At 50.4% G+C, this 15,502-nt stretch overlaps 2 protein-coding genes across 2 annotated transcripts in view; one reads left to right on the top strand and one right to left on the bottom strand.

Annotated features, from left to right (window-relative positions):
* TMEM266 (transmembrane protein 266) overlaps positions 1–4,659 on the top strand; it is a 144,412-nt gene extending 139,753 nt beyond the window's left edge. The window contains exons 10-11 of the mRNA XM_082647313.1: positions 2,096–2,158; positions 3,492–4,659. Coding sequence (XP_082503439.1) covers positions 2,096–2,158; positions 3,492–4,084 — 656 coding nt within the window. The 3' untranslated portion in view covers positions 4,085–4,659. The remainder of the gene's footprint in view (positions 1–2,095; positions 2,159–3,491) is intronic.
* A 9,914-nt stretch (positions 4,660–14,573) lies between these two features.
* The window catches only part of ETFA (electron transfer flavoprotein subunit alpha), an 85,529-nt gene continuing 84,600 nt past the window's right edge, over positions 14,574–15,502 (bottom strand). The window contains exon 12 of the mRNA XM_082647312.1: positions 14,574–14,878. Within this exon, the coding sequence (XP_082503438.1) occupies positions 14,840–14,878 (39 nt within the window). The 3' untranslated portion in view covers positions 14,574–14,839. The remainder of the gene's footprint in view (positions 14,879–15,502) is intronic.

The raw sequence follows: 15,502 nt of genomic DNA, 5'->3' as shown, positions 1-15,502 counted from the left end.
AGCTTTCTCTGCATCTATTGAGATGATCATATGTTTTTTCTCCTTCAGTTTGTTAATATGGTGTATCACGTTGATTGATTTGCGTATATTGAAGAATCCTTGCATTCCTGGAATAAACCCCACTTGATCATGGTGTATGATCCGTTTAATGTGCTGTTGGATTCTGTTTGCTAGTATTTTGTTGAGGATTTTTGCATCTATGTTCATCAGTGATATGACCCTGATTATTAGAGCTGCTCAACAAAGAGGTAGGAGTCCCCTTCCCTGAGGTGCACAGGCCCTGGTGGGGAGAGCCCCCCGTCAGGCAGGTGTTGAGGTGATTCCTGCACTGGGGGTTCGGGACACAGCTCAGATGCCTCCGGTCCCTTCCCACTCTGCTCTGACTCCACCTCTTGGAACTTCAGGGCTGGCAGAGGGGTCGGGAGCCAGCTGTCGCAATCTCTAAGAGCCCCACTGGCCGCCTCGTGGTACAGATAAAGAAACTGAGGCCCAGAGAGGGGCTGTGACGTGCCCAGGTTCCCATAGTGGGTGCAAGAGCCCAGGCTCTGGGTTTTTCTCATTCACTCCAGGCCACCTCCTGAGAGTGGCCCCTTTGGGATTCATGGGTCTGTGGATACTTTAGCTGAGTTCATTGTCCTGCCCATGTCACATGGCCCTCTACAGCCCCATCACTGGTGCCTGCTGCCATGGCCTCAGGATAAAACCAAGATAAGAGACCAGAACCCTCCACCTCCCACTACCCAGGGTGGCCTGCAGGGCTAGACAGCATTTACAACATAAATTATGAAGGACCATGGAGAAGAGTGTTGCTGTCTGATTCTGAGGGAGTGTTGCTGGTTGATCCTGAAGCAGGGCCTGGAGCCAGCCTGGGGCCCCTCCCTCAGCTCAGACATTAGTGAAAAACACACCTTTTTTCATTTAAAAAAAGAATGAAATGACCACAGGCATTTAACGATCAAAAGAGGCCAAAAAAGCTTTTAAGAGCCAGGTTGCTGTGTGTGCTGCCACCTAGTCTCCCAGTGTCAGGGCAGACTGGCTTCTGCAGCCATCTCAGGTGTGCCCAGGAAGGTGGCCACAGAAAGCATCAGGCCCAATCACCTGCAGACCATGGCTTCTTGGGGTGTGGACCCCAGTCCTTCCCTTCTGCCCCATCAGGCACCACCCAGCCTCCCTCAGGGCCTGTCTTCCTCACCCGGGCACTGTGGTCTCTGTTCTCCTGTCTTAAAGTCTGACACCTTCCCAGCCACTCTCCCCACAACTTTGGGAGTGACTCACACCTGACCATGTTCACACTTTCCGGTGGCTCCTCACTGTACTTGAGGCAAAGCTAAGCTCCTTAGGATGGCTTTTGGGGTCTCCTGTCATCTGCTTTTCCTCCTACGGGCAGGCCTCTCTGTGAAATTCTCACCTCTCCTCTCTCCATTCCTTCCCCACCCCTTCAGGAAAATGAACCAACATTTCTTTGAGACCCTGTTCCCTTACCATCTCTCTTGACCTGGACAGCTTTACACCTTCTCATTTGTTGTTCATTCAATAACTGTTTAGTGAGCACTTACCATGTGCTGGGAACAGTGTAGGGGGTGGGCATGCCCAGCGCCCATGTCCATTCCTGTACAGCGTGGAAGACCGAGGGGGCTGTCGCCGATGATCAGCACCTGGCTGTGTGTGGCTGCAAATGGGGCTCTGAGGCTTTTGCACTGAGGACAGCATTCCCGGTGACCCTGAGAACCTCAGATGGATTCAGAGACTCAGGACATCCAGGCAGGGAAGGCCCTGAGGAACTATTTCCACACCCCTTATCTCAGAGAGGGGGAAACTGAAAACAGAGAAGGAAAGGGCCTGTTCATATCACACAGCAAGCTGGAGATGCTCCCTGATACCCAATCCAGCCCAGCCCTGGGGCAGATGAGACATGCAGTCCCCCACGGAGGATCAAAGCATCAGAGAGCTTGTGGGAGACAGTGCCTGCCTCCCCTCGTGGTAATGGGGGTAGGGGCAGGAATACTGGGGGAGGAGCGTGAACTGGCCACAGCCCCTGCCTCTTGGACTCTCTGGCTTACCATCACACTCACCCTTCTCTTCCCCACCTCCATAGAAGCTGCAGTGAAAGATGACATGAACAGCTACATCAGCCAGTACTACAATGGGCCCAGCAGTGGTAAGTCTGTGTTGGCGGCTGTTCTGCATGTACCAGAACTTCTGTGTGGCCCTGCGCCAGAGGTGACCCTGGCAACCCCTAACATCCAGGCTAGGGACAACTCGACCTGGCTGTCCATCTCCCAGCACCTGTGAACCATAACTGCAGGCAGGGTTCAAGGCTCCCAGCAAACTCTAGTGCTAGAGCTGTGGGTGCTGGGGTGGGAATGTTCTGGGATCGCCAAAGAGAGCTGCGTGGGGGACCCTGGAATGGAAGGGGGCTGGAATCTAGATGTCTAAGTGACCTCAGCGCCTCCCAACCTGAGAACCTTTCAGGATGAGCATGATGGGGGTGAGATAGCAGTGTAATTGGGCTCGAGAAGCAACAGGCATTGGGCATGTCCTTGCTTGATTTGTTTCATTCTTGCACTTCAGAAAGTCTTAGGGGGACCTAGTGGTTTTCACTTATGGGAAAGGTTGAGTTTAAAAATAATACTCAGTCCTTCAACGTCTTGTTTCTCCTTAGCCAATGTCTTGAATCTTGTAGTCTGGGTTTCACAGCCCTTAAATCCTGGTAAACTCCGTTTTAAGGCTAGACTCCCTCTTCTGTCTCCTAGTACACTCTCCCCACCACTTTAGAGAGAAACCTTGACCACACTACATCCACTATGATTCAGCCCCTTGATACTTCTCACTTAGAGAAAAGACATTTTGAGGTGTCCTCCACCCTCCCCCTACAATGCATCATATAGAGATTAATCAGTCTTCTGAAGGCACAGCTCTGGTCATGTCACTATCACACTGGACCCATTTAAAACTTTGACCCCCTCTGACCATGAAATTCAAATTCCTTGTCGTGGCACACCATGCTTTCTGAGTTAGGATGGGCTAGGTTATGCCACAGTGGCAATAACCCCACATCTGTGTGGTTTAAATAAATCAACAAAGGCCCATGGCACACTGGCCAGGGGCTCTGTGCCCAGGCTGTCATCTTTACTCTAGCACCCAGCAGGCAGAACACCTGTCATCCCTTCCAGAACAGTGTTGACTGCCAGAGCAAAGCACGTCTGGTTTACATAGCTTCTCTGGGAAATGCCACGGGTCAGTTCTTACAGATGATTGGCCAAGTCACGTCACGTGTCCGCACTTGAGTTCAGCAAGATGGGGAGGCATAATCCTCCCTCAGGGTGGTCAATGAATATTGGAGAACTGGACCGCCTACCAAGACTTCTCCCAGCAAAGCCCGTTCACACTCACTGCCCACCGTCCAGCCCCATTCCTAGACCCGCCCCCATCAGGGCATGCAGAGGTGTGGCAAGGGCGGAGTGTGACCCGCATCCCCTCCTTCCTTGCAGACAGCGGTGTCCCAGAGCCAGCTGTGTGCGTGGTCACCACGGCGGCCATAGACATCCACCAGCCCATCTCCTCTGACCTCTTTTCTGTCGATGTGCCCCTGAAGCTTGGCAGCAATGGTACCTGCGCCAGCGCCACCTCTGAGAGCGCCTCCCGCTCCACTCGCGGCTCCGTCACCCAGGCACAGAGTGACAGCAGCCAGACGCTGGGCTCCTCCACGGACTGCAGCACTGCCCGCGAGGAGCCGTCCTCTGAGCCTAGCCCCTCCCCTCTGCCACTGCCGCCACCACCTCAGCAGGAGACGGCAGAGGCCACAGTCCAGGACCTGTTGTCCTCCCTGTCAGAGGACCCCTGCCCATCCCAGAGGGCCTTGGACCCAGCCTCCCTTGCCCGGCCCAGCACAGCGGGCTTGGCCCAAACCAGCCCCGAGCTGGAGCACAGGGTAAGTCTGTTCAACCAGAAGAACCAGGAGGGCTTCACTGTCTTTCAGATCAAGCCTGTCATCCATTTCCAGCCTGCTGCACCTGTGCTGGAGGAGAAGTTCAGATCTTTGGAATCCAAAGAGCAAAAGTTGCACAGGGTCCCTGAAGCCTAGAGCCTCCGGGCAGGCTGGGAGGGAGCAGGGCAGCCAGCCATCTCACGCTCTCCCAGGGCCCTGGAGGCTACCGGGGCCACACAAGGGGCCCAGGAGCCCTCCTGGCCTCCCTCAGGGTGCTGCCTGCCTCCAGGGAGGTGACGCCAGGCCAGGAGGCCACACGCCTCAGACCTCAAAGCCCAGAGCTGGCGCCTCCTCTCACCCTGCTCAGGGGAGGGTGGTGCTCGTGGCTGGGGTTTTTTTAAACCACTTTTACAAAAACCAGCCTGTGGCCCAGCTTCAGCAGGGCAGAGTGCGGGGGCCAGCTCAGCCTCTTCCGTTGCCTTTGTTCCTGATGCCCACCCCGGACCCCCGGGAACAGCACTGTGAGCAGGGGCTATCCAGCCCCACCCCCAAGCCGTCTTTTCCAGGAATCCTGGGTGGAGTCAACACAATCACACACAGACCACCATCTGAGCCTATTTCATTTGTCCTCATTCTCTCATTTAGGCATGAGCATTTCTGAGTCTTTTCAAGACAAATCTAGTTTTCACCTTCACAGGACATAAAGGGATGGATCTGAAGGTGGGTGGGAGGGTTAGGGGGGTGGGGGGACAGCCATTTTCCAATCTTGGCTTTAATAATAAAAACCACCTGCACTGAGACTTCCAGTTGGCAGAGGTGTTCCTTTGGTTGCTAGTCCAAGTGAGGACCCCAGAGTAGCTTGTTTGGGTTCGAGTTGGCCTTGAAAACCAACCCAGGGAGCCCCAACCCCTCTCTGGTGTGCCCGAGGCCTTTATAGAGTGGAAGGAGCCCTGGACCCCGGGAGGGAAGCGCTCACACTGCCTGCCTGTCAACTAGTACCTTCCCTTCCCTCATCTCCCCACCAAAATGGAGCTCAGAATACTGTGTTCCTTGCTGACAACTCCCAGACGCAGCTCACTGACCCAGGGCTCCATCCCTCAGGGATCTTGAACTTACCTGGTCCAAGGCTGAGCGTGATATCTTGCCCACAGCCTGCGCCTCCTTCCGGGTTCCCAGCCAGGGCACCACCATCCACCCAGCCATGAACGTGAATGAATGTTGGCTCCCTTCTCATCCCCCACAAGCAGTCAAGGAACGCTGGCCATTCTGCGCTCCAAGTCACCTGCCCCAGACGCCATCATTACAGCCTTGCTAAGGCCCAGGCCCAGCTCTGGCTCCACCCCCCTCCAATCAGTGTGTCCCCACCCGGGCTGCTGAGCCTGGTCACTGTCTCCCTTGCTGAAAAGCCTCCAAGGGATTTTATGACCACTATGTTTCATTTTATATGTCCAGAAGAAAAAGGGAAGGGAATTTTTTTCATTTCAAGGGCTCCCATTGCCTCAACTGAGTTTCTTGGTGGGGTCACAACTCCTAAATGAGCTCACTTGCCTGCCCCCTGGCCACCCCTCCCAACCTGCTCTTTCTCCTCTCCCTGTGTGTGCAGGTTGTTCTCACTACTCAAGTGTCTCACTAGTAGGTCAGGGTGTCCTCCCAGCTCCTGTGGCCCCTTGGACTCACCCTGACAGTGCAGTCAGTGATCCCCTGGATTGGTCAGCATCTGCATCCCTGCTTGTGTCCCCTTGGTCCTCAAGATCAGGGATCAGGCCCGAGTCCCATTAAAACCCTAGAGCCCTGCGTAAGGCCACAGGCTTGGGCACAGAGTCACTCAGGAAAGACGGCTGAATTAGAGAAAAGGAGGGAAATTACCACATGCAGACAAAGAACACCCTCATGATTTGTGGGGAGATCAGCACTTGTCAAAAAAGATATTAAAGGGGGCAGTGTCCAACCAAGCCGTTTTGGGGTGTAATCTGAGGCATTCCAGTTACAGCTTCCATTACTGAGCACTCTGTAAGGCCTCTACACACGTGGGCTCCTGTAGCCTTCTGATGACCCTGTGAGGTGGTAACACGGCCCATTCTACAGGTGTAGCACCCAAGGCTGAGAGGTTTAAGAAACTTCTCTGAGGTCAAACACTAATAAGAGAGGCACTGAAACTGGAGCCCAAATCTGCCTGGCAGTGTGCTAGGTGCTAGGACTCCCAAGTTTTAGAGCCTTTGGAAGTAAAGTGATCACTCTTAGGTTTTGTCACATGATGGGCTGGAGGGCATTACCTGATTTACAATCTCTAGGGCAGGAGTCAGCAGGGTCTGTTATTAGCGGTCTGCATCTGCCGGACTAGAAACAGCTACCCTCCTCGGCCAGGCCCAGCTTGCTAAGCTGTGATGCCTTCTTTGCTGACTTCCCGTCACCCCAGCTCATGGGCTAGTGCTGGCTACCCAAACAGGTAAATGAGCCTGTCCTGTGCCAGAGCTGATACCCAGCTCCTAGCTGGCACCGCCTCTGCTGTGGCCTTCCACTGCAGAGAAAACCACAGGACAGGGAGGAAAGCAATGGGGTAAGATGCTAGGCAAGTGGCCCCTGCTCTCTGCCTCAGTTTCCCCACCTAGAAGACCTCCACTTTTAAAAGCTGGTTTCTTAGGGTATTTACAAATTGCTGTGAGGTGAAATTCTGCCTGAGCACTCACTGTTGCCTTCCTGCTTGAACAGGCAGTAGCAGTGTTAGAACTGCCGCACAAGCAGATGAAGACTGGGGGCAGAGATGCCAAGAGGTGGTCCCACCTCTCTGAGAACAGAGTCTACAGTCACCGAGTTAGAGGGTGCACACAGACAGAGGAAGCCACTCACCTGAGGACAGGCGCAGGGCAGTCTCTCACAGCCTGAAGTGCAGGAGGTGGAGAGTAAAAGCTTTGGCTTTCACGGTTCCCCCGGGTGCCACAGCCCAGAGTTATGGCTGGCGGGCAGCTGGGGACCGGTGGAGATGGAGCCTGAGCACTCCCTGGGAGGTTTGCAGCTCTGGGAAACAGCTCCCCTTGCTCGTCAACCCATTGAGAGCCCACTCTGGTAATCTTCCAGGAGACAGGAGGGTCTGGTAACAGCTGCTGTCTCCTATAAGCCAACAAGAGGGTGATAACAGTAATGGCTCCCATTTATTCATTTCCTGTTGTGATGGGTGCTCTTTGCAGCATTCCCTCTTGATCACGGCCTTGCAAACTGGGTGCTGTTTTCCCTGCTTTACAGAGGAGAAAACAGACACAGAATGATTAATTAAATGACTTGCCCAAGGGCATACAGCTAAACTACTGGCAGGATTCAAACCCAGGTCTGTCTAGGTTAGATGCCATGCTGGATATGGTGAAACGAACTGTGGGGAATTAAACCAGGTGTTGTCAGGAGAGCCAGAGAGAGAAATCAGCCTACGTGGCCCCTCAGGCTGGAGGGACCCACCCACCCTCTCTGCAGAGCCCTGTGGCTCCTCCTACAGGGCCAGCCTCTTGGCTCCGCCCTGCCACGAAGCTGGAGAGGAGCCAATCCTGTGGCCAGGGTGCCACCCTGACCTGCCAAACCTGGCAGCGAAGGCAAGGCTGAGAGCCACCAGTACTGGTGGCCAGCCCCCAAGGCAGCTTGGCCAGAGACCTGCAGGCCTGGCTCTAAGTCCACCCAGAACTGGGGAGCTGTAAGACCTTCCCTGAATGACACAACTGGCCCCTCTCCAGTCAGCCCTGGGCAAGTCCTCCAGCCCAAACCTTGGTTTTTCAGATCAAGTCACATAGACTCGGGTTTTTCACAGACCCTGGACAATTAGAGGCTGGTGGCCAGGAATTCTCTTTGGCGTGGTGGGTGTTTATTCCATCAGTGACTCTCAGCTCAGGAACACCTTTCTGACTCCAAGCTCCTGACTGGTGCTGCCTCCACGTTCCTCTCTGGTGTAATTTTCTCATCTCTAAAGAGACTAAAGGTGGGGCCATACACTCTGTGAGCTGGGGAGAGCCTCAAATAAGATGAGGTCCAAAGAAGCCTTCTTAAAAACCAAGTATCTTACTAACAAGTCAATAGGACACTTGCACAGAGTTGCTTAACAAGGATACCCAACAACTCTGGGAGTTAAGCCCAGGTTTTGAAAGGACATCTCAGGGCAGGAGAGAAGTCTGGATCGCTCCACCTCCACCCTCCACCTCAGATGCTGTGGTGCATACAGGGTGTGCCAAAGCCCTGGATTCTCAGCCCAGCTCTGTTTCTGGTTTGCTACATGGCTCCAAGCGAATCCTTGGACCTGCTTCCTCACCCTGTACAGCAGGAATAATAACTCTCGTCCCCTCCGCCCCCATCCCCGTGAGGGTTGCTGGGATAGCTAATGACATAATGGAAGGGAAAGCCCTTTGAGAATGTTTCAAGGGAGACACAAACAGAAACCATCCTTATTAATAATAGATGCCTGGGGTGTTTCACTGCCTACCCACGTTCAGCACTTCTGGGGAAGGCTGCCCAGGAGATGCTCAGCTATTTCATTTGCTGCCACTGATAGTCTGATGTGGGGAGAGGGTGGTAGATGGGTGCTGAGAGGACGTGTGCCCCACCCCCCAGCCCCAACAGCCAGCTCAGGCACTGTATCCCCACTGGTTCCCCTGTAAATAATGCCCTGGAGTCACCCCAAGTTACAGCACTGTTGTTCCCCAGACAGGAGCCACCTTATCTGCTTTCCTCTCCCTTTTCCAGTACAAGCCAAAAACATACATTTCCATGGCATAAACTGAGTGATGAATTCATATCTACTCTGGAATTTTTTTTTTTTTTTTGCTCCAGCACTTAAAAGTTTAGTATTGTCTCCTGGTGAATAGTTAATTTAATTATCCAAAGAAAATGATGGAACATTTGCTGCTAAATTTATTGCAAGCTACCAAAGAGACAGGGCTGGCATAATTTTATGCAGAGCCCCAGGCTATATAGCATAGGGGAGCAGGCTGCCTATTCATCCTGAAACAAGCAAATGAAACTGACTACCCTGGAGATCAATCAGGACATTAAACACTGTGATGAATGTGGCAGAATTCTTCAGTGTCTGAGATTTACAGGGCACCTTTCACCAAGCACTCTAGGAGCCTCCCCAACATCAATTAGCCTCACATCTAGGTAGGCTCACCTCCGCCTCCACTGCATAAAGAAGAGGCATGGGGTTCTTGGACCTGGGTTTGCTAAGTGCCACAAAAGATAGCCAGTGTGCAGACTAGATCCAGATTCTAGTACAAAGACCCCCTACTTCCCTCAGCAAGGAACACTTTAGAATGGAGGAATCAGGTTAAAAGGGGACTGAGGGATTGGGGTCCAGAGTGTGTCACGTTCTTGGGCCTTGTTCACGCTGGGCCTTTTGCCTGGGATACATTTCTTTATGGGTTGATTGTGACTGGTCCTTCTGAACTCGGCTCAGCTGTCTCATCTTGCTCCCCTCCGCTTCAGCCTGCCCCAGTCAGGCTGGATTAGGTACATCCTCTGAGTTCCCAAAGAGGGACTCAGAATATGGCATGTGGTTGAGAGTAAACTTTGGCCCAAGGTCACCACTCACTAGCAATGAATCCTTTGGCAAATGTTCTAAGCTCTGTAGGCTTCAGTTTTCTCAACTGGAGAATGGAGAATACTACTATACCTTGTGGGGTTATGAAGCTTAAATGAAATATAATGTCTGTAAAGCCCTCAGCACAGCATCTTGGGCCTAAAAAGCTCTCAAAAGTGGTTACTGTCTCCATTTACCTAAGCTGTTTGATATCTGACAACACATTCACACAGGTCAAAGCTTGAAGATATCTTGGAAGATTACCAAGTGCAATTTGCCGTTTTACAGATGAGGAAAATGAAGGCTAAAAGGAGAAGGAATGTGGCCAGGGTACCTCTGAGACCATATCAGAACAAGGACAAGAATCCAAGGGTCCTGGTGACCAGCCAGTGCTCAGCCCTTCCTGTGGTCCCCAGGTCCCACACCCCAATGTTCCCCGTGCAGGCCCCACGCTGGGAAGGGAAACAGCCCTCCAAGCTGGACTTGAGTACACAAAAAGGCAGCAGTAAGCTGCCTTTAACCACGTGACCAGTTGTGGTAGGCAAAGAAGGTGAAGCCCAGACAAGTAAAACCTCACCATGGCCTGACTGCTCACCAGTCGGGCACCAAAGAAAGTAAATGCCAGCTTCCTTCCCAACAAATTCCTAATTCCATCACACTTCCATGCTTCTAATGACGAGCTTGCTGTTTTGAGGCAGTGCAAGCCAGAGGATAAGTCCTGGAGAAGCTGGAAGATGCTGGGGGGCAGCCTGGCACGGTGCAAAGGCCAAGCTCTCCAAACCTGAAGTCAGCTTAGGTTCCACATCTCAATTACTGCCTCTGCTCGGTTACCTCTCAGTGCATTTCTTCATCCAGAAAGTAGGGGTTAGTGATACCCCCTTTGGGGATCATAGTATTAGAGAAGGATATACAATGCACCTAGTAGGTTCTTAACAAGTAACATTTGCCGAAATTCTGGTTTGTGTTCTACCTCTACCATCTGCTTTATGCCTTTGGGCAAATCACCTCTCCCGAGACCCTGACTTCTTCACTGTTTCCTACCTTTTCCACCTCTCGGAGTAAATTACATGAAAGTGCTTTTATAAACCAAGGATTATCAGCAACTCTTCTTCATTTGGGTTTCCCACAAAATATTTTTAAAACCCTAGGGCTATACGAATTGTGGCATTATATCACCCTATATGGGCTTTTTTTTACAGGTTATCAGTCAAGTCTCCTTTAGTTCAGCAACAGCTAACCAAATCCATCTGTTACAATCAATAGTGTTCTCCGTGTTTCCCAGCCTCTTAAGCACACTTTTATGTGGACCAAAACAAAAACCCCTCTTACCCCCGTGAGAGACAGTGTGAAATGCAACCAAGCTGACTATCCCTTTCAGAAAAACAGCAGAGAGCACTTATGGCTGAGGTTTCATTCAAAGCCCCCCAGCCCAGTACAGACACGCCCAGGCTCTGCCGGCAGCATGGCTCCCACTCTGTCCTGGGAGGAAGAGCCCCAGTCTCTGCCAGCCTCGCCCACAGCACCGGACCCATTTCCACAGTCTCAGGGGACCCATTCTGTACCCAAAGAGCTTTCAGCCAAACCCATCCGGGGCATAAGGCCGGAGGATTCCTGCAACAGCCTCCTAATCACTTCCATCTTCTCCTCCTCCCTCCATCTGTCCTGTACACACTGCCAGGTTATTTTATTCCTCTAGGTTATGTTATTCCTCCAGATCAGGTTACAGGCCTTCCTCTATATATGTCAATATCTCCCTGTTGCCCGGAGGGTGCTTCTTAAGACCTGTTCAGGTGGCAGGGCCTCAAGACGTCATATGCAGCTATTTGTGGAACATTCTGGACATACTGACATGTTTAATTCTAACATACAAACAAGGAACAGAACCACCAGCAGAGAGCATTTTTAAGGATCCAACACATGTCCACTAAACAAAAGCTGTGGAGGGTCAGTGGCTGCTGACCTCCTTAGTTAATATCTATTTGCTACCTGTTCATTCACTTTGGAATCTACTTATATTAAGACGACATAGCAGCAACCAAAGTTTTAGAAAAACGTATGCAAGAAAGACTTAGATTGGGAAATTCTATTATTTTTTTCCTGTAAATCAGGAAAAGACCTTTCACTGTACCATCCCCAGCCCAGCTCCTGAAATGGCAGTATTCCTTGAGGGCAAAGTTTGAGAACCACTGACCAATAAGGAAAAAGGACAAACTCCTCAGCCTATCAGTCAATGTCCTCTGCAATCTGGCCTTAACTACCTACCACCATCAACCCCTTTCCTGACGCCCTGTGTTTCCACCCGTCACTGCCTCAAGCATCCACGTGAGCCCTTATCTGTTCTACTTCTGCCCCACATGCTAATATTAATGCCTCCACGCCCAAGGAATAACCACAGCTGGCCCACTGAGGGAGCTCGCCCTGTATGCATTGACTACATGCTATCTGCTTTTCTAATCACTTGGGTCTCATCTTCCCTGGTAGCTGCAAATCTTGAGGGCCGGGGCTGTGCCTCTAACAGCTTGTATTCTCAGAGCCCAGGAGGAAGCTGTTCTCCCTGTCAGGACCACAAGCTTCAGGACAGTGGCTGGGCCAGACTTCCAGGTGTTTGCTCCAGCATCCACACAGCACAGCTGGCGGATGAACCAGGGAATATGCCCCATAGTACTGCTGAGAGACCGTGGGACCAGGGGCAAAGCTGGGTTCTGTACTTTCTCAACTACTGGAAAGCTGAGACCAGGGCCCTCACTGGGCCTCAGTCCATAGAGTAAGGAGTTGTTCGCTTGATCTAAATGGCCCCAAGGACCTACTCAGCTCTGCCCTCACAGGGCTGCCCTTCTACATGCGTACTTTTGCTCTCTCAGGGACTCCGGGTTCTGCCTAATTAACCAAATCCCCAGGGGCCGTATGAGCTTAACCAAAGACCTCAAAAAACTAGGGAGAATAGAAAGCTACTCCTAACACCTTTCCCCACACTGCTTCCAGAGCTACTGCTCTGGGTCCTCAAGCCAGATGCAGGGGCAGTCACTTGGAACTGACAGCTTGGTTTCCAACAAAACATAAGGAAAAGAAGGGCACGTCAAATTGCATCTTCTGGCATATATGGTAGTTTTAACAATTTGCCCCCATCTCACACAACTGCCTTTTTAAGGTAAACTTTAAGTGGGCACTTAGAGGGGCTTCTGAGTTGAACGAATTCCTGCTGGAAAGACAAGCCCAGAACACTGACTCTTCTCCTCAACTAGGATCCTGAGGATGTGCCCTGCCCACCCAGCACCAAGCACTGAGTGCCCTTTACCTGAGGTTACTGTGCAGCGACTCCCTGTTCCTTGAGCCGAAGTGAAGCAGAATCACATACTGGTGAAGCCACTGCTCTGAAGCCAAACTTCCTGGTTTCAAATCCTGGCTCTCATTTATAAGCTGTCTGAATTTGGGCAAGTTATATAACCTCTTTGTGCCTCAGCTTCCTCATCTGTAAAACAGGGATGATAATAATAGCATCTATCTTACAGGGTATTGTGAGGACTTAAGGGGTTTAATATATTTCAAGTGTTAGAATGGTGCCTGACATATAGTAAGCGCCATATTTAATGCTATTATGATGGTGATGAGTTGTACCCAGTAAATTAAGTGAACAGCTGCTTAGAGCTGGGGCAGGGCAGTCACGATAGGAGGGAGCCAAAAGGGAGAAAGACCAACCAGTTCAACCCTGCGGCTAGGAGCCACACAGAGATACCAGCTGGGATGGTCCTCCGTGAGCCAGCACACCCTATATATACTGGGGGTACCTCTGCAGCCATCACCTTTGCTGTCTCTCCTCTCCCCCAGTTACAGTGTCCAATAGGGATGAGGAGTAAAAGGAGAAGGCAATGAGCAAGGTTAGCTTTCTTCGGAAGAGCCCCAAAGACAGCAAAAAGATATGAGAACTACTTTTGCAAGGGTGATTCAAACTGTGTGGCCTTGGACAAGTCACTTTACCTCCTTCACTTCTTCTCTGTGCCTCAGTATCCCTATCTGTCCAAGAGGTGTGAACCTGATGATTATTCAGCTCTGCATTCTAGGATTCTACAGTTCTAGCAGAGCATCACTTTGATGCTCCTCTCATCTCATTAAAAGAAGGCAGAAATGCCAGTGTTTCACAGCAAATGATTATGACACATCAAAAAGGGTTCAACTAGTCAGTCCCAGGCTGGCCACACAAAGGGACTGGCTGGCCCCTCTGCTCCCTCCCCTTATGTATCACTAGTCACTTCCCATCTCTTCCCTGCCGTTTTCCTTGTCAACTACTATACCTTCTGCAGATTGGCTTCAGGGTGGCAGTTCTCTTCATTCAACTTGCCTACTGACTCCTGGCCTTTCTATGACCCCAGATACCTGCCCACGCCTTCCTGCAGGCTTGGCCAAAGCCTCACCACCCTCTGTTCTGTGGGCTGCATTCACACCAGCTTCTGGCCTCTTGCGACACTCTCAACCTCAGCCATGCCCTAGAGCAGCAGAGGGAGAGTGCCAGTGCTCACCACACATGTGGCCAACTCACATACCTGGCTGCTTTCTAAGACAGCCCAAAGGAAGCCACCAGGAGGGCAAAGAAAAGCCAGAGCATTCTCTGAGCAGGACTTTAAACATTTACAATAATATCAAACTATCTGTTAGCATAAGAGGCCATACTGTCTCAAAGCAGCCCCTCCTTCTCCACTTCCCTCTCCTTTATAGACACAAAGTCCTATCAGCTGACAAAACCTTAAAATGAAATGGAAAATTAAATTAACTTCAGCCAACTAAATATATTCAGCAGGTTCAGGTTTAAGTCAGGTCTGCTTTTGTCACATTAGCTATGATTTTCGGAAGACTGGAATATATTTAAGATAATATCCATGCTTTGTGGCCATGCTTTTTTAACTCTCAATTTGCCATTCCAGTTCCCTTATCTGTTACTAGATTATGTTGATTAGGCTGGTGGCAACATTCATGTTTACAATTTTGCCTAAAACACAGAGCCTTCCATGAACAACACAGGCAAAGATAAAATAATAAATTAACTTTCACTCCTTTTTTTCAATTTTCTCTCTTCCTTTACAAAGATAGGCATATTTCTGGTAATAGTTTTAAAGCTGTGAAAAGGCTTTATTATATATTTTATTACAGAACTAGAAAATTTCAAAAAATAACTGTGTGGAACCACAAATAATTAAAAAGAAACATAATAATAACCCCATAAAAAAGCATTCTGGCGCCTGTTAGAATTTTTCCTCAAATTACAAAATGTAGCTCTCCACGCTTTCCAATGATTGTTACGTTAGCCATGAATTTCTATTTCAGCTGAATATACTTTGATACAATTTTCCTTCTTAAGACATGGTCATGGCTCATTTTTTCTTCAATAGTTCTGTCATTTCAGGAACAACCTGCAAATTAAAAAAAAAAAGTTATTAGCAACTTGAGTCTTCATTGTGATATGGTCACAGCTCCTTAAGAAGTAAAAAGAGGCCAAAAGAAACAATGTGAATCACTACAGAGGTACAAAGTGTCCCCTTCTCTCCCCCACCCAGAAACTTCCAGTTCACCCAGTCTCTCTTCCCATCCATGGGGAAACTATAAACCTTGGGAGGAAAGGTCACCTGGGACACATGGCTGGTAGGGCCAAAGCCCACTCATGGCCTAGGAGCCTTTCTGACACAACCCCAAACCTCAGAAAGGCACCACAGAAAATAGGAAGTCCAACTTTTCTCTGTGCTGAGAATAGTGTATATATATATATATTTTTTAACATCTATATTGGGGTATAATTGCTTTACAATGGTGTGTTAGTCTCTGCTTTATAACAAAGTGAATCAGTTATACATATACATATGTTCCCATATCTCCTCCCTCTTGTGTCTCCCTCCCTCCCACCCTCCCTATCCCACCCCCCCAGGCGGTCACAAAGCAAGTTGATCTCCCAGTGCTATGCGGCTGCTTCCCACTAGCTATCTACCTTACGTTTGTTAGTGTACATCCATGCCTCTCTCTCGCCCTGTCACAGCTCACCC

This window comes from Grampus griseus (assembly GCF_964374135.1).
Source record: "Grampus griseus genome assembly, chromosome: 2".
Classification (NCBI taxonomy): domain Eukaryota; kingdom Metazoa; phylum Chordata; class Mammalia; order Artiodactyla; family Delphinidae; genus Grampus; species Grampus griseus.
Note: the sequence above shows the minus strand (reverse complement) of the source record. Positions and strands in the feature narration are given on the sequence as shown.